The sequence below is a fragment of the Microtus ochrogaster genome, linkage group LG3, assembly GCF_000317375.1.
Source record: "Microtus ochrogaster isolate Prairie Vole_2 linkage group LG3, MicOch1.0, whole genome shotgun sequence".
Lineage (NCBI taxonomy): Eukaryota > Metazoa > Chordata > Mammalia > Rodentia > Cricetidae > Microtus > Microtus ochrogaster.
This window is the reverse complement of record NC_022029.1, coordinates 6,208,299-6,228,733: the sequence shown is the minus strand read 5'-3', so window position 1 is coordinate 6,228,733 and position 20,435 is coordinate 6,208,299. Positions and strand designations below refer to the sequence as shown.

Sequence of the window (20,435 nt, the reverse complement as noted above, 5' to 3'; positions counted from 1 at the left end):
ATTTTAATTTCTGAATTTGAAATCTGTAAAACTGTAACTCTCTATTTTACAACCCCGTTAGAGACCTGAGAAAGATAGATACCCTGTATGTATGTCTTACATCTTCTCTCTCTCCCTGACATCATTTTGGCATCTCTCCACCTCTCTTCTTTCCAGAGTTTCTCCCCAGAAATGCCTCCTATTCTCTTCTGCCTTAGCTATCGACATTCAGCACTCTATTAAACAATCAATAGGTGCCTTGATAAAGAAAATCTTCACAATGTATAAAAAGAACATCCCACAAGCAAAAACATTTCAAGGATACTGTAGGTTGTACATTTAGAGATTTAAGAACTACCCTGTTAATGGAACTAGGTAAGAACCGCAGTGATTTCTTTGTTGTGACGTCTCTTTTTAACATTGTCCATAAGAGATGTTGTGGGGGCTACAAGTTCAGCTTAATAAAGCATTGCTAAAATGTGGTGCTCTGAAATGTGTATCCTCAGTAACTATGAGATAGTGTATCCCCAGGAACTATGAAATAGTGCAGCCTCAGTAACTATAGGATAGGAAGAAATCTCAGTTTCATACAAAAAGTTCCAAATTATTTCTAGAACCTAGAATTTTTACAGGTTATTAGAAATCCCAGGGTTTCTATTGGTCAGAAAAGAAAACATGATGACATCCCTTCCTATGATTTAATGAATTTTACTTATGGCTAGTATTGTTCTATAACTCGAATTATTATGAGTTTTTCACATTTAGTATATTTTGACCTTATACATCCTTTACTGACCCCTCTAACTTTTTAAAACAGTTCTTTTATACATACCCTGAAAAATTTATGTCACTTTCTTAATTTATTCTCATTTTTATTGTTATGATTCACAGAATGTCGTGAAACTCATATGTTTATGGGTAAAAGGCAAACCATATAAGCATGAATAACCTATCAGGTGCTATGCACCTGAAGAAAATTGACTCTACTTATCTTATAAACCATCAGCTGCGAAAAGCTCCTCAGATAAGGATGTGGCCTTAACTTACTCCCTTATCCATGCTCTAATTTTGTCTGATTTAGTCTTGTGTAGATCATATGCAGACTATCACAATTGTAATATCATAAGTGCAAAATCTCTATCATGTTAAGAAGACACTATTTCATAACAACATTCCTTGTCTTCTGGTTTTTACAGTCTCTCTATCTTCTCCACTCTTCTTTTTGACCAAGTTTCGTAGAGGGATAGTATGCTGACAATTATTTAGGATGTTCAATTCTGAGAGTCATTGTTACAGCGTTTTTTATGGAATTCAAATTTTATATATTATTTCAGGCTTCTGGAGAACAAGCCATCCAAAGAGAAACCACTAAGTACCATTAAAGTACCATGCAGCCTTTGGCTTATAAAAGAAAGTGGTAGATTGGCATAGAATGCAAGGAAATTATTCCATAAATTAGGAAGAAAATACAGTAACCATAGTAATCACAGAATTGACAACCTTTATTTTTTCTCAATGGTTAAATATAGAGAAATCCTTATTGGAGTGTCATCCCAAATAATGGATGGAATTTGGAAGCTTCAATAATCACAGAAGGCAGAGGATTTAGGGTTTCTGTTACTGTGAAAAGACACCGTGACAATGCAGAATCTTATAGTGGAAAACATTTAATTCAACCTGCTTTACAATTTCAGAGGTTTAGTCCGCTCAGGATGAGAAGTATTACAATGTGCAGGCAGACATAGTGCTGGAGAAGGATCTGAAAGATCTACAGTAGGTCCACAGGCAGCAGAAGGAGACTGTGTTCCATACTGAGTGTAGCTTTAACATAAAACCTTAAAACCCACCTCCACAGGGACACACTTCCTCCTACAAGACCACACCTACTCCAACAAGGTCATACCTTCTAATAGTGCCATTCCCTGAGACCAAGCATTCCAACAAATGAGTCTGTGGGACCATTGCTATTCAAACCTCCACAGTGAGCAAAAGAGTCTTTATTGTGCTGGTGGCAAAACTAATACCTATAAGGTTATTGTAACCAATGCCCTATACGTTTTTACTGAAAATATCTGACAAAAGTAAATAGAATAGAATAAATAAAGATGAAAGAAACCAGAAAATTGAGAGAAAGAGCATTGAATTTCTTATTTTAAGGTGATAGGAACAGTCACATAGTTGCGTATGATGGGCATAGCACCTTTTTTATGTAAGCTTTCATTAATGAAGAAGCATTTTATTCTTGTTTTGGATTTTGGGTCTGTTTTGCTACAACTATAAAACTAGTTGTGAAATAAATACTAAAAGAGTTTTTCGAAGAAGATTTCAGGACAGTTTCACCGAGACTTGCTGTATTCAAAGTTAAAAGAAGAGACTGAGCACCATCCTCTGTAAGTTAATGAATGTGCATCTTAGTGTTGTGCGGGTTAGTTTTATGTCAAATTGACACAAGTTAGAGTCATCAGGGAGAAGGGAGCTTCACTTGAGAACATTCTTCCATGAGAAATGGCAGTAGACAAGCATAAAGTGTTTTCTTATTTAGTGATAGAAGTGAGTGGGCCCACTGTGGGTGGGATCAGTGTTGGCCTGACAGTGTTAGTTCAAAAGGAAGCAGGCTGAACAATGGGAAATGAATCAGTAAGAAACACTCCTTCATGACCACCGCATCAACTTCTCACTCCATTTTCCTGTTCTGTTTGAGTTCCTGTCTTAACTTCCTTTTATGATGAACAGGGATACAGAAAAGTAAGCCAAATAAACCCTTTCTTTCTCAACTTATTTTGGTCATGTTGTTTTTCTCAGTTACTGCTTTATTGCGGTGAAGAGACTCTGTGACCGAGGCAACTCTTCAGAGTTTCAATGGGGCAGTGCATTGTCATTTTGGCAGACAGAGTGACGGAAGGCATGGCGCTGGAACAGTAGCTGAGAATGAATCCTGATCCACAAGCATACGGAAAGAATGGGCTTTTGAAACCTCAACACCCACCCCCAGTGACGCACTTCCTCCAAGACCACATCTACGCCCACAAGTTACACCTCCTAATTGTTTTGTTTCTTTTCAAGCAATGTGATTTCCTGATGACTAAGTAGGCCAAATTATAAACCTATGAAGGTTCCTCTCAGTCAAACCACTGCCGTGTTTCATCACAGCGATAGTAAACCTAACTAGGTCAACTGTACATTCAATTATAAATTATTTCCTTGTCATGTATTAGTATTCTGTTGATTCTATTAAGACACAAGTTAAGCAATATGTATTAAATAGATTGTTTATCATCCTTGCAAACATTATGGTAGATGGAAAAGTTCAGTGAATAAGTTGGTGAGTTAATTTTTCTGAAGCACATCACACAAATCTGTATTCATTACCTTGCCTTGAAATCACTCCAGTCATTTACATGCAGATATATATTTTTTTTCATTAATTTTTTCCTGACATTGAGATAAATTTATCTGGTTCTAGAAAATCTCTAAAACATAAAGATAAAATAACTACCCTCTCCTCTTTGTGGAGGAAAGTGAGAAATGGTGATACACATTTATTCTTTGGTAAGTATATGGATTTTTATATTGATAATTCAATTAATTCAACAAAAGTATCAATATAATAATAAATATAATACATAGCTAAAGTTGCCAGGTTCTGAGAGATAACACAGGGTTGTGTATATCTGTAATGTATTTTATTAGGACAAACTGATTTTTATCATATATATGATTATATGAGCCAAAAAATAAATGAAACATTCTCCAAATGTAAGAACTTTAGATATTTTATGTCTAGAAACTATAGAAAAACACAAACACAATACACTGAGGAGATATTTCCAGGTATTGAAAGAAACATAAAGAAACTTGATGATAAAACAAAAAAAAATAGAGCTATAGAGGAGAATATTGTCATGGCCTCTGGGTTTCCTATAACATTAATAGCAACCCTGGAGAAGACAAGTTGTAGGAGGGATTATGAGGCAGAATTAACAGTACACAAAAACTTTAATATTTAATATTATTGGTATCAGTGTTATCACTTTGTTGTGGGTTTTTTCTCAGTACTTGACAACTATGATTGTACTTATTAAGCACACTAACCTTTGTCTATTCAAAACTTTTTTCAAATGAATTCAAGAAAATAATCATTATTGCTGTTAAAAATGAAAAAAAAAACCATTTCTGATTATACATTTAATTTCCTCCTTGTAGATAAGCAACAGAGTAACATACAACTGACCTCAAAGCTTTACAGTATTAATGCAGTTTAACCTTTTGTGCTCTATATAACTCAGTCCATATTTTGTTTGCATTTGTGTTATTTCATTTAGATTAATTTAATTTAAATGTGGATTAAATAAAGAATTTTACGATTTGCTTTGTTTGGTGAAGATTTGTCTAAAAAGGAACATTTAAATATTTATTTACTGAATTGTTTTTGCTTTTATCCAACTCATTTCGTATCCCAAACTGTCTTCATGTCTCCTATGGAGATTGAGGGGCAGTTTTATTTTAAAATTTTTATATATTTGTCAACTCCATCTCAGTACTCTGCAAATATAAAGCTCTTTTATATTAAACAAATAAAAGAAAGTTTTCAATTTGCCTCTGAGCACAACCATTCCAGTTTCTTGATAAAATGTACTATTGTATCATATGTCTGTGGGGATTTTAATGTTAATTGGACACAGAATCAGATGTTTATATTGTGATGTATACACTTAACATATATAACGAATCTATCTTTTTTAAAGACTTAGTCAAGTTTGTGTATGTGTTTGCACATGTATGCCATGTGTATCAAGGCGCCTACTTTGTCCAGAAGAGGGTGGTGCTGGGTCCCCTGCATCAAGGTGCCTATTGTGTCTAGACGAGGGTGTTGGGTCTAGAGTTATAAGCAGTTATAACCAGTATGGTTGCTGTGAAATGAACTTTTATAAGTCATCTCTCCAGCTCTGATATTATTATTTTATTAACATTATATTGGAGAAAACACTGTAGACAATTCCTTATGTTTTACTTTCAGGTTATAAGTATAATAGTTATATTATATTTATATCTTCCTGATTGACTTTTCCCAAAATACCATCTATGTGTCACAGGGAGGGAATATCAGTCCTGTAAGCCACAGCTAAGGATAAACTTTTAAAGAAACTGACATCATCTTATCCTTGGTTCAGCACAAGGGCTGTTTGTCCATTTATCTTTACTGGGCTTCAGAGACGCTTGAACCAATGCTTTTTTGAGAACTGTACAAAGCAGGCACATAACTCAAGGCCAGTCACTTATTACTCACCCAGGAAAACCCCACAGCTAGCATAACGGCTGAAGCATTTTGTGCTCCGTGTTCATTTAGATGTGAGAACATGACCATTTTCTACATTACACAGGGGTCAAGGACAGCTCAGTGACACACTTTTGATTTCTTTGGAACATATTGTGTCACTATGAAAATTTTCTTTGATGGTAGAGACTTATGTAGGACTATGACCTCTGGAGTCCTTACATCGTGTTTCTCTTCCACTGCACAAACATAAACATATACACTCACACACTCTCACACACGCGCACACACACACACACACACACACACGCACAAACACATACACAAAATATCCTAGTACACGCAGATAAAATAGAATGTTCTATTTCTCTTTTCAGTGTTCCTCTCTACCTATAAAAACTTCATACTAATTTTTTATATTCCAAACTAGGAAGCCAAACCTATAAGGCTTCATAATTGTCAGTATTCTTCAAAGCAAAAAGAAAGGGTATCTGTGGTCTTCAAGGTTGGAATAAATTCCCAATGAAGTATCCTTCGTTTTTTAATTACTTTTTCATTTTATTTAACATAGATTCTTTTCTCAAACAATATAATCTGAACAAAGTTTCTTCTCCCTCTCTTCCCCCCGGTTCCTTCACACTTCTTCTCTCATGTGGAACCGCTCCCCTTTTCTATCTCATTAGAAAACAACAGGCTTCTAAGTGATCATAGCAAAACATAACAAAATAAAATACATTATCATAAAACTAAAAAAATATATATAGCAAATTTTGACAATAAAAGTCAACAGAAAAATAAAAGAACACCAAGAGAAGAAACAAGAATCAAAGAGCCATTCATTTATACACTCAGGCACTAAACAGAAACTTACAGCATATGTGCAAAGACCTGTGTGCACACCATGCTAGACCCTGTGGTTGCTGCTTCCATCTTTGTGCGTTCATGTGAGCTTTTCTCAGTTGTTTCTGAGTGCTTTGGTTTTCTGGGGTCCTTCATACTCACTGTCTCCCCAGTGCCTTCTGTGGAATTTTCTGAGCTCTGAAGGGAGGGATTTGATTAAAATATCCAATATAGAGCTGTATGTTCTAGTGTTTCTCTCTCTTCATAATGTCTATCTGTGGATCTCTTTTTTTCCATATGCTGCATCTGTTTTATCATCATCTTTGATGATGTGTGAATAAAATTCAAATCTATGAGTATAGCCGAATATTATTAGTAGTCTTCTTAAAGACCAGTAGTATTTCAGTTTACCCAGGTCTCAGGGATATCTAGTCTTTGGTTCTTGGTCACCCAACCAACCAGTGTCATAAATAGGTCCTAGTTCATGTAGTAGGAATTAAGTCAAATCAGAAATTTTTGGTTATTCCAACAAGGTTCATAACACCACTGCCCTAGCATATTTTGAAGTCAGGACAGATTATACATCAAAGGTTTTGTTGTTGGTTTAGTCTTTATATTTATTTTTTTTAGTAGCCTGAAGAGAAACTTTCCATGTCATAGACACGAGGGCATAAACTTCTCTTGTCTCAATAGGTGTTATGTTGAGCAATTGGGTCATTCTGTCAGTTTGAGGAGAACAACTTCTATTCTTGGCAACATTCTTGGTTGTTGGGGATTTCCATGTTACCCTTTTGGCCAATAACTAATTTGTATGAAACACAGTCCCCACACTGGAAGCTTTGTTTGGTGACAAGAGGGTTTTTGTCTCTTTTGGAGAGCCCATTATGATTGCCTTAATATATTGTAGTTTCCACTGCACTATGTTCCCATACTTACACTCAAATGCGCTTAAATTCTAGCTGTCTCTCCCCTCACGTCCTCCCTCAATGACATCATCCCTTCCCACCTGAGCTTTCTGTTCTCACCATTCCCTCCCCAGTCTTCCTATAAAGTCTATGCTATTTCCTTATTCCAGAGAGATCCATATGTAACCTTAGTCCATTCCTTGTGCCTAACTTTTCTGGGTCTATGGATTATATTTTGGCCATCTTTTATTTGATTGTAGTACCTAAATATACGGCATTTATCTTTCTGAGTTTGGGTTACCCCATTCACCCTGATTTTTACTAGTTCCATCTATTTACCTGAAAAAATTCATGATGTCATTTTTTAAGAGTTGAGTAATACTCAATTGTGTTATTATACCATGCTTCCTTCATTGATTGCTTACCCTCTCTTTTCTATAATTCCTAAGTAGTATCAACAGGATAATGCCTTGGATTTGGTGCTGTGGAATATTATTTTAACTATGCAAATTTGGGTTACATCTGTTTGTGCTGCATTTGTTTGATTATTTAAAGCTATGTTATATTTATTTCACCTTGCATGCCTAAAGCACCTGATTGCTCTAAAAAAGATCTGTGTGACCAATAGCTAGGGAGAGAAAGAATAGGCGGAGCTGGAAGGGAGAGAAAATAAGTTCAAGGAAGAAGAGGAGAGAGAATTAAGAAAGAGAGGGAGACGCCCAGTGCAGTCAGGTAATAGCTATCTAGCAGACACGGAGTAGGACATACAGAGAGAAAGGGAAAAAGTACTGAGGAAAAAGTAAATGAAGAGAAACAGGTTAATTTAAGTTAAAAAAGTAATCCACAAATGAACCTAAGCTATAATGAGCATTCATAACTAATAATACGTCTTCATTTCATGATTTGGGAGCTAGTTAGTGGCTAAAAGAAAAAGTCTGTTCCCATTTGCACCTTCAACTTCATTCAACTTGGGATATCACGCTAAGCAAGAGAACATTAAACATTGCCCTCTTCTATGAACAGACATAAAAACATTTTGGACCAAATCCCTGCTTGTAATCTGAGATTAGAAATCTGTAGATTGTGTGGTCACTTTGAATGCAGATCCAGCTAAGACTTTCTGACAGGTACAGGGCTCACACAGGAACACAATGAGTCCAACAAAGTTATGTGATTTAGCATCCTGTTTGTCAGTTTTAAATTTCTCTGCCATATTAACCATTTTTCTCCTATAGTATTTGGTCAATCTTTTATAAGTTATTTTCTTTTGCTAACACTTAATCCTGGGATTAAACACAAATGTCTCTGACTGTGGTATAACGTTTCCCAGACGATGAATTTGAGTACTAGAAAACAGGACTGCTGTTTTCTTCATAAAACAGAAAACTTGTTCAAATTAATGAAAATTGTAAAATGTTCAGCCTGGTGGAATATTGTTTTCTGGTAAGAACATAATATCAGAATTTAATAGACCTGAAATGTTATATCCTTAGGGAACTCACATGCCATTATTATAAGAGCTAATTAAGTCATGAGTAAATGGTTATATAGCTTTCATTTGAAGGATCAGCTTTACTCTTGTATGTACTGCCATCATGTACTAGTAGAAAAGTAATAACATTGTGACACACAGGTTGTAATATCTTTTCTCACTTGTTTGTTCTCAAGTATCACATTTCTCTAAAAGGTATTTGGACTCTAGACACAGTGGCACTACAAGGATTTTATGATTTAGAGTGGGTAAGAAGATATTAAAATAATTTCACATGAGGATGACATTTCTCATTTCTTGCTCTTTAACGTTTGCAATTCAAAATATGTTTTGTTTTTGAAGCAAGGGAGAGTGAGCCGCTCTTTCTTCTGTCCTTTGTTGTGGTTGTATTTAATCTACTGTGGCAGGTGTCATATTTTATGACAACATATCAGAAATACTGCTAGTGAACTAAGTTTGGAATACAATTTCATAATATCACCAAGAAAAGAAACAAAGTAAGAACTGGAGTGTTACATGCATGATTTTAGATTTCTCACATTGATCAATAAGGCTTATGCTGAGCTTGTTTTGATGAGAAGTCTCCTATATGTGTTTGAGGCAGAGAACTTCATATTCATCAAGAGAAGTACCAAGTTGGATAGTTCAAACACTCTCTTATAATTTAATTTATCACCACATACTAAGCGCACTGATAAAAGTTTTACAAGATGTTGTGTGCTGCTTCATCAAGACAGTTAATAACTTACATGGCTAAGTGGTGCTAGTTGAAATAAATTTGGATTGAGTGTGGAACTTGGGCTAGGGGCCTCCTCAAGATATTTTAGTTTTAATTAAATGTCACACTCAAATTAAGTGATGAGTAACCTGCTTCTTGTCTCCTAAAGGACTTAGAACATAAACTATAGAATCAGAGACTATTCGTAACACATTCAACACAATAATTGATGTTAAGCCATAGGTTCTTTTTACTTTAATTTAAAATGATTTACTTGGAAATAGGGTCCTATAAGGTAGATTATGGCCAGATTTTTAAGTATGTTTTATATAAGGTGATTTGTGACTTATCAATACACATTGAGTAGTATAACTTTCGATGGAGACTATTGAACATCTTGGCTTGTCACAATCCAACACACCTCGATTACATGTCAGTGTGCACATGGATGAATGGAGATTCGTGTTAAGATTAAGTTAATTTAAAATGGAATCTAAGACTCTGCAAAACAGAGATGCTTCTGGCTGATGTCAATGGGTTTAGTCTGCAATCACTTTTTGAAAAAGAATGGCTAAATTTTCTTGCCATTGATAACAGGGTAGCTTAGGTTTATCAGCTGATATACCATACTTTCTGAAGTCAAATCAAATCAAATATGCACATAACATTAACAAATATGCCCACTAACAATACCTCCCCCAAACTCTAGGTATTTCTGGTTAACCTGAATGTGACTGTTGCATTCCACATGGTAAGAAATCACAGTAAGGGGTAGAGAAATGCAATGATGCAGCTTTGGGGCACTGGAAGGAGCAGTAAGTTGGGTTTGATATACTGAGTCAACTGTTGGCAATCTCTCCCTTTTAAGTGTTTTAAGAAAAGAATTTCAAAAGATATTTAGATTCTCTCTTACTTTAGATAACAGAATGAGGGGACAGAAAGATTTTAAGAGTCAGATTACCAGAAAGTCTGCTTTGAAAGAATCTCTCATAGAAGTGACTTTGTAAATAAAACAGAAGGATGTCATTGTCGGTGGACATGTTAAGGTGGAAGGGGAGTATTTTTATGGGGTACAAACCTAAGATGAAGGACTACAGACAACTAATGATTTCTAGTGGAAGCAGAATTATCTTTTAAGTGAACGATCCTATGCTAGAAAAGGTTATCATGAAATTAAATTATTGTCCAAAGGTGTCTGATGAAAACCACAGGCAACTCAAACTATTGTGATGGCTTTTGGTTTCTCTCTACAAACTGATGGGAAGATCCTATTCCTGAAGAGACGTTAACATATCTCACTGAAACAGAGAGTTGAACTAATATCTAACGAGAGCCTTTGTAGTCTCACTAGTAGTCATGGTAATTAAATGGGAAAGATAACCACTAACCTATGGTCTACAGTGACAGGCTTTTGATGCACTGGTGCAAAATGGTGGCACAAATGTTGTGGGAATAGCCAACCACTTTCTCAGTGGAATAACGACCCACTCCGTGAGAGGGAATCCATGCATGACACTTCTCAGGTTAGATGGGTCTTGGGCCGAAGGAAACACAAAATATTATTTTGCTAAAAGAACAAGGCAATAAAATGACTCTTAATTACATTCTGATATAACCATAGATCAATATATGACTCAGCTGAAATCTGAGAAGTTTCCTCTTGCAATAGATGGGAACTTAATCCAGAAATCCACAACTATACAACATAAAAGACTTTGGAACACTCAGTCCTAAATATATTCTTCACAGCCTTGAGGTTCAGGAAACCCTGCCAAAGGAGGAGGAAATATTTTATAATTCAAAGATATTGAATGACACTAAGGAATTTGTCTTTCAAACACAATAGGACTGATGTACATATGAACTCACAGAAACTAAGATAGAATGCAGTCAAGCAGAAATGGGAAGTCCAATGCTTAGAGAAGAAAGTGGACAAGATTACCCATTCTAAGCAAAAAAAAAAAAAAAAAACTATCTCCAATTGAAAACTGCTTGTAAAGAAAAATTTTCTCTAATGGAGTCTTTCTCAGTATAAAAAAAATAGACTTGAGAGTATGTCCTGAATCATCAATAAATGGACATTGCAAAATGAATTCAATGGTTGTTTTTAGATTTTCTTTCTCATATTGCTATGTTTGGACATATCTTATTTGAAGTCTTTTTTATCTTTATTGTGGTTTCTGACTTTATGTTTTTACAAGGTATATACATGTGGGTTTCTTGTACAGCTTTTATTTTTTTCTTGCTTGTTTTCTAAGAGAGAAAGGAGACATTTAATGGATGGGGAGTTTGGAGGCTTCAAGAAGGAGTTAGAGGAGGGGATTAAAATATATTATGTGAATTTTAAAAAATAAAATTATAATGCTTTTTGCTTAATTTTAATTTGGATAGGATAAAAATATTGAAAATCCCAGAGAGATACATACATGGATCTAATCTACATGGGAAGTAGAAAAAGAGAAGATCTCCTGAGGAAATTGGGAGCATGGGGACCATGGGAGAGAGATGAAGGGGAGGGAAGAGGAAGGAAGGAGAGCAGAGAAAAATGTATAACCCAATAAAATCACTAAAAAAGAAAAAAAACTTGAAAATCTTATTTTTAAAAGAATACAGGTAGTTATATTTTTAATTTTAATATGATTATGAGTTACAAATTATCTTATATTTATTTTTACTAATTATAGGTATTCGTAAGAAATTTATGGGCATTTAATTACATACAACTTAGACTCACCTAGGTTCTGAATTCTGCTGATTGTTGAATTTGCATCTTTAATACATATTTTGTAAAAGGGAAATTTAACCTAATGACCTTGATAAACACACCTATCATCTTAAATGTATTACTCCAAGCAAAATCTTAAATTTATCATTTGCATTTTAACATTATTTCTGGCTTTAAATAGGTCTATAGTAATTCCAAAAATAAAGTAATTTGCTGTATAGTTTTTAGAGGTTGTCATTCTAGTAAATCATTTTATGGCTTAGTATTTTTCTGTTGCATTTGACTATTAAGTCACATTTGGAAAGGAAATACCTATCAATGTGTGCAACTTTAAATTTCATAGCTAAAGGAAATATTTTATGATGGAAAAAATACAATTTTATATAAATGTTATTTTTAAGATTTCTTGAAATATTTATTTACCCCAAAATGCCATTTTAATAAATTTTAAGAAGTTTAGAAAAATTAAGTTTATAAAATTATGCATTTGTGAGTACTTTTATTATTCTCATACATACACTCATACACCAAGAAGCACCAAGTATACTTACACTTTAAATATCACACTACAAATGACAAATGTGTTGCTGTGCACAAAACTATGTAAGTGAAATTAATGAAATAGCAAGAGGATTTCTAAGAGACTGAATTTTGTCCCGTGTTCACTTAGACATAGAATGTCACACATGAACACAATTATGAGATCATATTACACACTTATTTTAACTAAAAACAATTTCATTTTGTCTTTATCTTTCGAGGACACATGGGTAACTCTTGAAGGATCTGTGAAGTTGGCTTGCTTTTCTGTCTTCCACTCTCTAGGAACCTTTAGATTTGTTATATGGTCATAAGAAGAGTTGTCATTTCCTATTCTGGGCATGGGAACACTGTCTTTGAATGACAGTTTTCCTTACACATCACAGATGATCCTGGAGGGCATTTGGCACACTCATATATGTAAGATCTAGGGACTTCACAACTGCAGCAATCTCTCTGAGACTAATAGGAGGTTTGGCTTGTTGGGAACATCATTGCAGTAGAGTCTACAAGTAGAATCACAATCTTCTGGTTCCCAGTCTCCCGGTTTTTCTATTTGTTGCTGTCTCACTTCAGATCTTGATTTTCGAGCACTAAGATAAAAATGTGCACAGATGAATCACTGAGTTCTCAGGTCTCATGTATCACTTTTACACTTTCAACACAGTGAAACTTTGCATCATAAATCCTTTATTTGGGGGGTGAGAGATCCAAGTTGCTGAATTTCTTTAAAGCCCTGGTTAGCCTGCTGCAAATAAAGAGAAGACATCCCTCTTTTCCTTGAGTAACCACATTAACCTTGTCATAAGTAATAAATAGGTACCTTTATTTAAATTTCATTCATTGTAATGATGCTTATTATTCTCATTCCCACACCCCCTAGCCCCTTTTAGATTATTACAATATCAAACAGTGGGTTGTTAATAGGGGAGGACCTGTGCATTGGGCAGATGGCCATTAGGGCTTCAAACCAACAGCATGTCAGCATGTTTTTGAATTTGACCACATGCTTTGTTTTTAACAGCATGGCATAGCACATACTCAGGACTAAGTATGGATCTTCATTCTAATACCATATGCTAAAGTTCAGGTCTAAAAGTTACTGGGAAGTCAGGCCGGTTCATTAAAGAAGCTTTCCTGGTTCTCGGCACATTGCTGTGATTCAGATAGACATGTGAACTCAAATTAATCTCTAGGGTCCTGGCACATGCCTGAGTGATAACGCTGTCAGAACAGAAGTGGAGAGGTGATAGGGCATTCTACTACTTCTATGGTCATTAATGCTGTGTTTCCCTATCAAAAACCTGGGCAGATATGAGAACATGGATATGTGGCAGGGCTTTGTCGAGAAAGACAACATATTTTAGCTAAGTTCCATTTTCTATTGTTCTCTGCCAGTTGGAGTGTTGATACAATCATTATCCAAGGTATCCCAGAATCTTGTGCTTTCTTCTGCGGTAGCTGTTTATGGTAGCTGTTTATTTATATCTATATCAGTTCTTCATGTAGACCTGATATAAAAGGCTTTTCAAATTACTTCTCTTAATACTTACATGAAAAGTCTGGATGTAGTATCACATCCCACAGTCTAGAGACAGCTTTTCCTTTAACAGCCTGAGGATAAAGCTAATTCCAGTATTTGAACATGCAATGTATCTGGAAATATAAACAACTGGTGTGTCCTTCTGATAATTGTATGGGGTCAGAGGAGTACAAGTTCTACATTACTGGACTTCTCATCCAATCTATGTCCACAATGAGATCTGATCATTTACTGATCTCTTTGCTGTCATTGTTACCCAGGAATCTTAGACTAAGAGTAGCTTCAGGAGAGTCAGAAGCACTGGTTTGAAAAGTAAACTCTTCAGTGTTTTCTTTCTCTGACCAGAGTTTGAGTCAGTCCCTTGTGTTATTTTCTTTGAGGACTTTTGTAAGTGTTACCATCATGTAATCCTTAGGCATTCCACAATAGCTTGCCCACCATTTCAAAGTGAGCTGTGGGCTATGAAAAGGAGAGGCAAAGGAAACAAGAAAGAGCGTTCTGCTGTCAGGGTAGGTCTTTTGTGGGAGAGAAAGAGAAGTCTGAAATCATTTAATCTTCCATTGTGTTAAAGTTCAGAGATTATAGTCATAAACCAATTGTACTTCCTGACTGGCAGATCACCAATTGTTACCTGCATGAATCAGAGAGCACCTGCTGATTTATCTAGGTTCTTGTTTCCTGGAACAAAGAATTGGGGCAGTAGCATATAGTGATAGAAATGGAGACAGTTTATTAGGAGAAAGAAAATCACTCCAGGAAGAAAAGTAGGCTAGACAGCTGGAAAAGGTCTGAACTTAGAAGTTCTGCACCCTGTGGGGGTTGGCCCTTCTGAAGTAATTTGCATGACACCACTTTCTCTCACATTTGCATCTCATACATTTTTTTCCTTAGGTACATGCCACAGCCTGAGCAGCTGTGGGTGTCAGAGTGACTTGGAACAGGGGGAATATAAGCCAAAATACAGCACTCTGGGTTCGCTTCAGGAATAAATTATTTATACTTTTGCCTGTGCTTTCTATTCATTGTTTATCTAGCTGCTAGAAATAGCACTGCACGCAGAGCTTGATCAAACAGTGTGTTTGAGCCCTTTATCTGAGTTCATCTTTTGAAACTCTGTCAATCCTTGTGGACTTGCTTTGCCCCGGAAGACATTCCCCCTAGGCTTGATCTCTTGCTTCTAGTTTTCCACATTCAAGAAGCCACATCTGGGATAGGGGTGACAACTCCTAAATAAAGATCTGTAGACCATCTGAACCCCAATATAGGTGTGCTCTGACATTTGCAGGCATCCTTGCTAAGGATAGGTTTTTTAATCCTGTGGCTTTTTCTTCTTAGTCTTGACTCTCTTGCTGTCCTGTACCTCTTCAGGATAAACCAAACAAATCTAAGCTCACCACCTGAAGACCAACTTGTTACCTAGATTTTAAGTTTCAAAAGGAAGCATGACCTTTCAAATCATCAGCCTCAAGAGGAGTGTTCAGCTCATAAGCCTATGTAGATTATTCCTCATACAAGTTATATTACATTATGGATGCCATGTGATATTTAAAAACATGCACAAAATATTTAATACTGACTTTGTATTAAACATATCTTCCTTAACAACACTCATTTATTTAGAATTGAAAAAAAATGAAGTTCACTGTTCTAGCTTGTTGAAATGTTTTGTGTACATAAATAATTTTTTAAAAGATTTCACAGCAGTTAAGTTTGCAACTCAGTCTAAAATATGCATTTTTTGAAATATCAGCTCTTCATTTCTCCTCTTTGATGTTTCAGCTATTATTTATTGTATCCTACAATACCTTTTTTTCTTTTAAGATCAGTCCATGATCGTATCTGAATAGAACCTCATCTATAATAATATAGGAGGCTTAGGCTGTACTGTGTGTCTTCCAGGGGCATCTATGCCAACCACTTGACTGTTAGTCCTTTATGCTGTTCTGTTTTTGTAATCATCTTCTTTGGATTTTTCCTAACAATGCATGTTCATTATTAAAATCATGAGTTTCAACATGACAGAATTGTTATGTAGTAAGTCCTGTACTCAAAGGAGGCAAGTCTCCTTGTTGCATCCATTAATTAGAGCATTGATTATTCCTATTTTATTCAGAACCAGGAGTTCATCCTACTCCAGTATCTGTAGCATCATTATATCCAAGACTAACATGGGCAAGTATTTTTCTGGAGTCTCCGCTCAGTAGAAGAGAGCTGTTGGTTACTGTGACCTACTAATTCCCAGCTCATATAAGAAATTCAATACTTTCTTTATTTACTCCTTGTACCCACGTTACATTGTTGAATTCTTGCTTATCTCTTTCTGAGAAAGGGAGATTAACTGGGGGAGATTTGAGTAATGATTTACTTTGTAGCCTTTCCCATCATTAGAAACATGTCTGTCAAGACCTATTGGAGCAACATGTTGTTTATCCTCTCAAATTTTAGAATTTCCACTATTTTAACTTCAAACTTGACAACTATTTAAGATAATTCAATAATGTCTGTACATTAGTCCCTGTCCCTACACTAGACTTACTTGTCGATGTTTTTGTTCATTCGCCTTTCCTAGCAAAGGTTCCATCATCTACGTTTGCCTCCTTTAGCAAAGATTTTATTAGTCAAGGAAAGATTATTTACACATTTTTATAATGATGATATTACATATGATTTGACCAAAAGTCTGACTGCTGGAAGGAACGTTCCTTTACATGTTATAAAGTATGGTTAAATAGAAAAGGACCCTTACCATTGTTAAGAAAAAGGAAAGGATGGATTTGATCATTTTTGCCTAACAGAATTTATATGCCTAACAGAATGTTAATGAATATATATATATATATATACTACTTTTAGATTGATAGGAAAGGTATGTTGTTGTAACATATAAGATTGCTAGATTATGTATAAAACTTACATCTTTTCCATAGTGAATGATTAAAAATGGAAAATTGATTTATGTGTGCAATTTGTGATTTAAACATCAGTAATTAGAATTTGTACCCAATTCCCCAATTAACTGTCATTCAAATATTTTTTTCAGCTCTTCTTCAAGTGACAATTTCACTTAGCAAAGTAGAGCTCAGTGTGGGTGAATCTAAATTCTTCACATGTACAGGTATGTATTTAGATATTTTACCCTGTGCTTTTAGTTCTTATGGAGTACATTGGATAATTTAAATAGTTAACACTGATGTTAAAAAATAGTACCTGAACATTTATTATATGATAATGCTGTGACCAATTCTATGATAACATTATGAAATGTATTTTTTATTTAATTATCAAGGTAGCTAATTTGTTTATAAAAATTACATTATAAAATAAAATCTGTACATAAGAAACTTCTTGTATTTAAATATTATTCCATTCTAAATACCCATATTAGGACTAATTTTAAGACTAAAGTTGAATATGTTATACGTAAGTAAGTAATGGATAAATTAGATACAACCCTACATAATTCTAACATCTGAAAAAGAAAAATGACAAAATAATATACATATATTTATAATATACATATTTGAAACATAAATTCAAATGAAGAATATTTAGTCAAGAAAGATTTTTTAAAAATTTTCTGACAACCAATATATTACATGACATTTCTGCAAGAATATTATATAAACCTCATTCCATTTTTCTAAACCAGTGCTATTTCTATGTATTCTAATTATAATATGATTAAATCGTTAATACTTTCAAAAGAAGATGAAATAATAACACATTTCAGTTGGGAAGAGACATTAGGATTTATTTATTTATTTTTTTTATATAGCAATTTGCCTTATTTTCACCACTTGAACATGGTGTTACATTGTATCAAAATTTTGTAATAACAAATGTCAAATTTTGTTTTACAAAATAATTACATTATTTGTAAGCAATTCTTTATTTGGGCCAACGCTTAAGCTGTCTCTTGACTTTAGCAATGAGAATTGAGCATATGAAATCATGTTAGCACTTGTTTCTTTTAAAAGATATGTCTCAATTTGGCTTGTATCTGTCTAAAGCAGTTTTAATATTTTGTGCAAAAATATCCCATATATTATGACTGTGAGGCTTCAATTCTCACAGCTTAAATTTTAGTAATATATTTCAGATGAAATGTTTGACGCTTGCCTCCACGTAACAGACGGAGTCCTTAATGTTGATTAAACAAAGATGAACATTTGTCTTAACATTTGTGTTTGCTTTCAGTTTTGTACAATTTCTGGATTTCCAGTCTTCTATTGACATTCTTTTTCTAAATTGCTGAAATTGTTACATAATAGTAAATGTCACTGTGAAAACAAACACTCCAAATCGATTTTCAAACATTTGTTTTTCTCTTTGCAGCCATTGGTGAGCCTGAGAGTATAGATTGGTATAATCCTCAAGGAGAGAAGATCATTTCCACACAGAGGGTGATGGTCCAGAAGGAAGGTGTCAGGTCACGACTAACCATTTATAACGCAAACATAGAAGATGCAGGGATTTATCGCTGCCAAGCGACAGATGACAAAGGCCAGACACAAGAAGCTACAGTAGTTCTGGAAATTTACCGTAAGTTGTGCATTGGTGTTGTAGTTTCATTACAAAGGATTCAAACACAATAAGGTATGCTTAAAAATAAAAACTGGAAATAAATAATAAATTTCAGGGGGATTGAAGTCCATACATTTTTAAATAGAAATAAAAAATGTTTTGCTTTTTATAATTTTGATTTAAATATTATAAAATTAGAATATATTAAAACAAATGAGAATTTCATGGAATGTCTTCATCTCTGGTATTTTCTACCCCTGACACATTAAAATTTTCTGGAAAATATATTAAATTGTTATTCTATTTTGTCTGGTTCTAAAACACAAAAAAATAAGTCAGTAAGGTATATTCATAATTTTAAAAACATCTTTCATTATTTTTTCAATGATGTACAAAATTCTTGATGATTTAAATATTAAATGAAAAATCAAAAATTTGCTGCCACAACAATTCATGTTTTTTGTGGAAAACTCTTGGTTGAACATGGCTATCTGCGCTCATTCATTAAGCCAAGACTCTTCTTATTGAATCTAATCAGTGTTCTTCTAAGACTTGAACTATAAATAATGTAAATATATAAATGATGTCATATACACATGTAATGTAATTTCCTGGATGAGAAATTAGAGGTAGGTAGAGAATTCAAAGAGTTGAAGTGGACAGTTAATTTTCAGAACAACAAACTCCGTAGTCAAGAATGCTTAAGAGAAAAAACAAAGCTGTGTTCTTGAAGCACTCTGACAAGGTGTGGCAGACACAAGATCACTGTTTATAATTTTTAAAATATCTAAATTCTTATTATATTAATTAATAATCATAAATGACAATATGTTAAATAAATGATACATATTTAACAAGTGGATTTATTTTCTTGATACAGAGAAACTCACCTTCAGAGAAGTGGTATCCCCTCAAGAATTCAAGCAAGGGGAGGACGCGGAAGTGGTCTGCAGGGTTAGCAGCTCACCGGCCCCTGCTGTCAGCTGGCTGTATCACAATGAGGAGGTCACCACCATTCCCGACAGTTAGTATTTTGGTAACTCCTTAAGTTATATGTTCTTAAAACACTTCAAGGTTTTCAAATATGAGAGTTCTGTATTGTAGCAAAGGAAGCAGAGAGTCAAGAATGATATTGTGAGCTGAGCCAGTATTCTTGGCACTTAAAAGGCTGACATGGGGGAGATTTGATCCCAAGTTCAATCTGGGCCATATAGCAAGAATCTGATTTTGACAAACAACTAAGTAGACAACAAAATGGATGGTATAATTGTTTTTTTTTTCTGAATTTCAAACAATTATTCTGAGATTTAAGACCTAGCTTGAGGTTTACTGTATTCTCATCTTTGAGCCAAATACTGTACCCCCCCCCTTTTTTTTTTGAGACAGGGTTTCTCTGTAGCTTTGGAGTCTGTCCTGGAACTAGCTCTTGTAGACTAGGCTGGCCTCTAACTCACAAAATTCTGTCTACCTCTGCCTCCCAAGTGCTGGGATGAAAGGCATGTGCCACTACTGCCTGGCTCCTTGTTTCTTTTAATAAGAAAGCAAAAGAAAGACATATGACCAGTCATGATGATGACTGCCTGTAATCCCAACACTTGTTGAATAGATATAGAAGAGTCAGGAGTTGAAGATCATCCCAGCTTCATAAAACCAACCTGGAATACCTGGGTACAGGTAAAACACAAAATAAAACAAAACAGAAACCCAACAAGCAAGCAAGCAAGGAAAAAACAAAACAAAACAAAACAAACAACAACAAAAACAATCAATCAAACAAAAAATAGAAAAAAACAAAATCAGAAAATAGCTATGCTCAATAGTTATATGTAGTCTATGGCAGATTTGGCAACAGAATTATCAAGTGATTTATTAAAAGTCAAAAAAAGTTACTATA

The 20,435-nt window shown here is 34.5% G+C and overlaps 1 protein-coding gene across 1 annotated transcript in view; it reads left to right on the top strand.

The window, feature by feature from the left end:
* Window positions 1–20,435, top strand: part of Ncam2 (neural cell adhesion molecule 2) — a 364,630-nt gene that overhangs the window by 199,996 nt on the left and 144,199 nt on the right. The window contains exons 2-4 of the mRNA XM_026786021.1: window positions 17,058–17,132; window positions 18,353–18,559; window positions 19,422–19,565. Of these exons, the coding sequence (XP_026641822.1) occupies window positions 17,058–17,132; window positions 18,353–18,559; window positions 19,422–19,565 (426 nt within the window). The remainder of the gene's footprint in view (window positions 1–17,057; window positions 17,133–18,352; window positions 18,560–19,421; window positions 19,566–20,435) is intronic.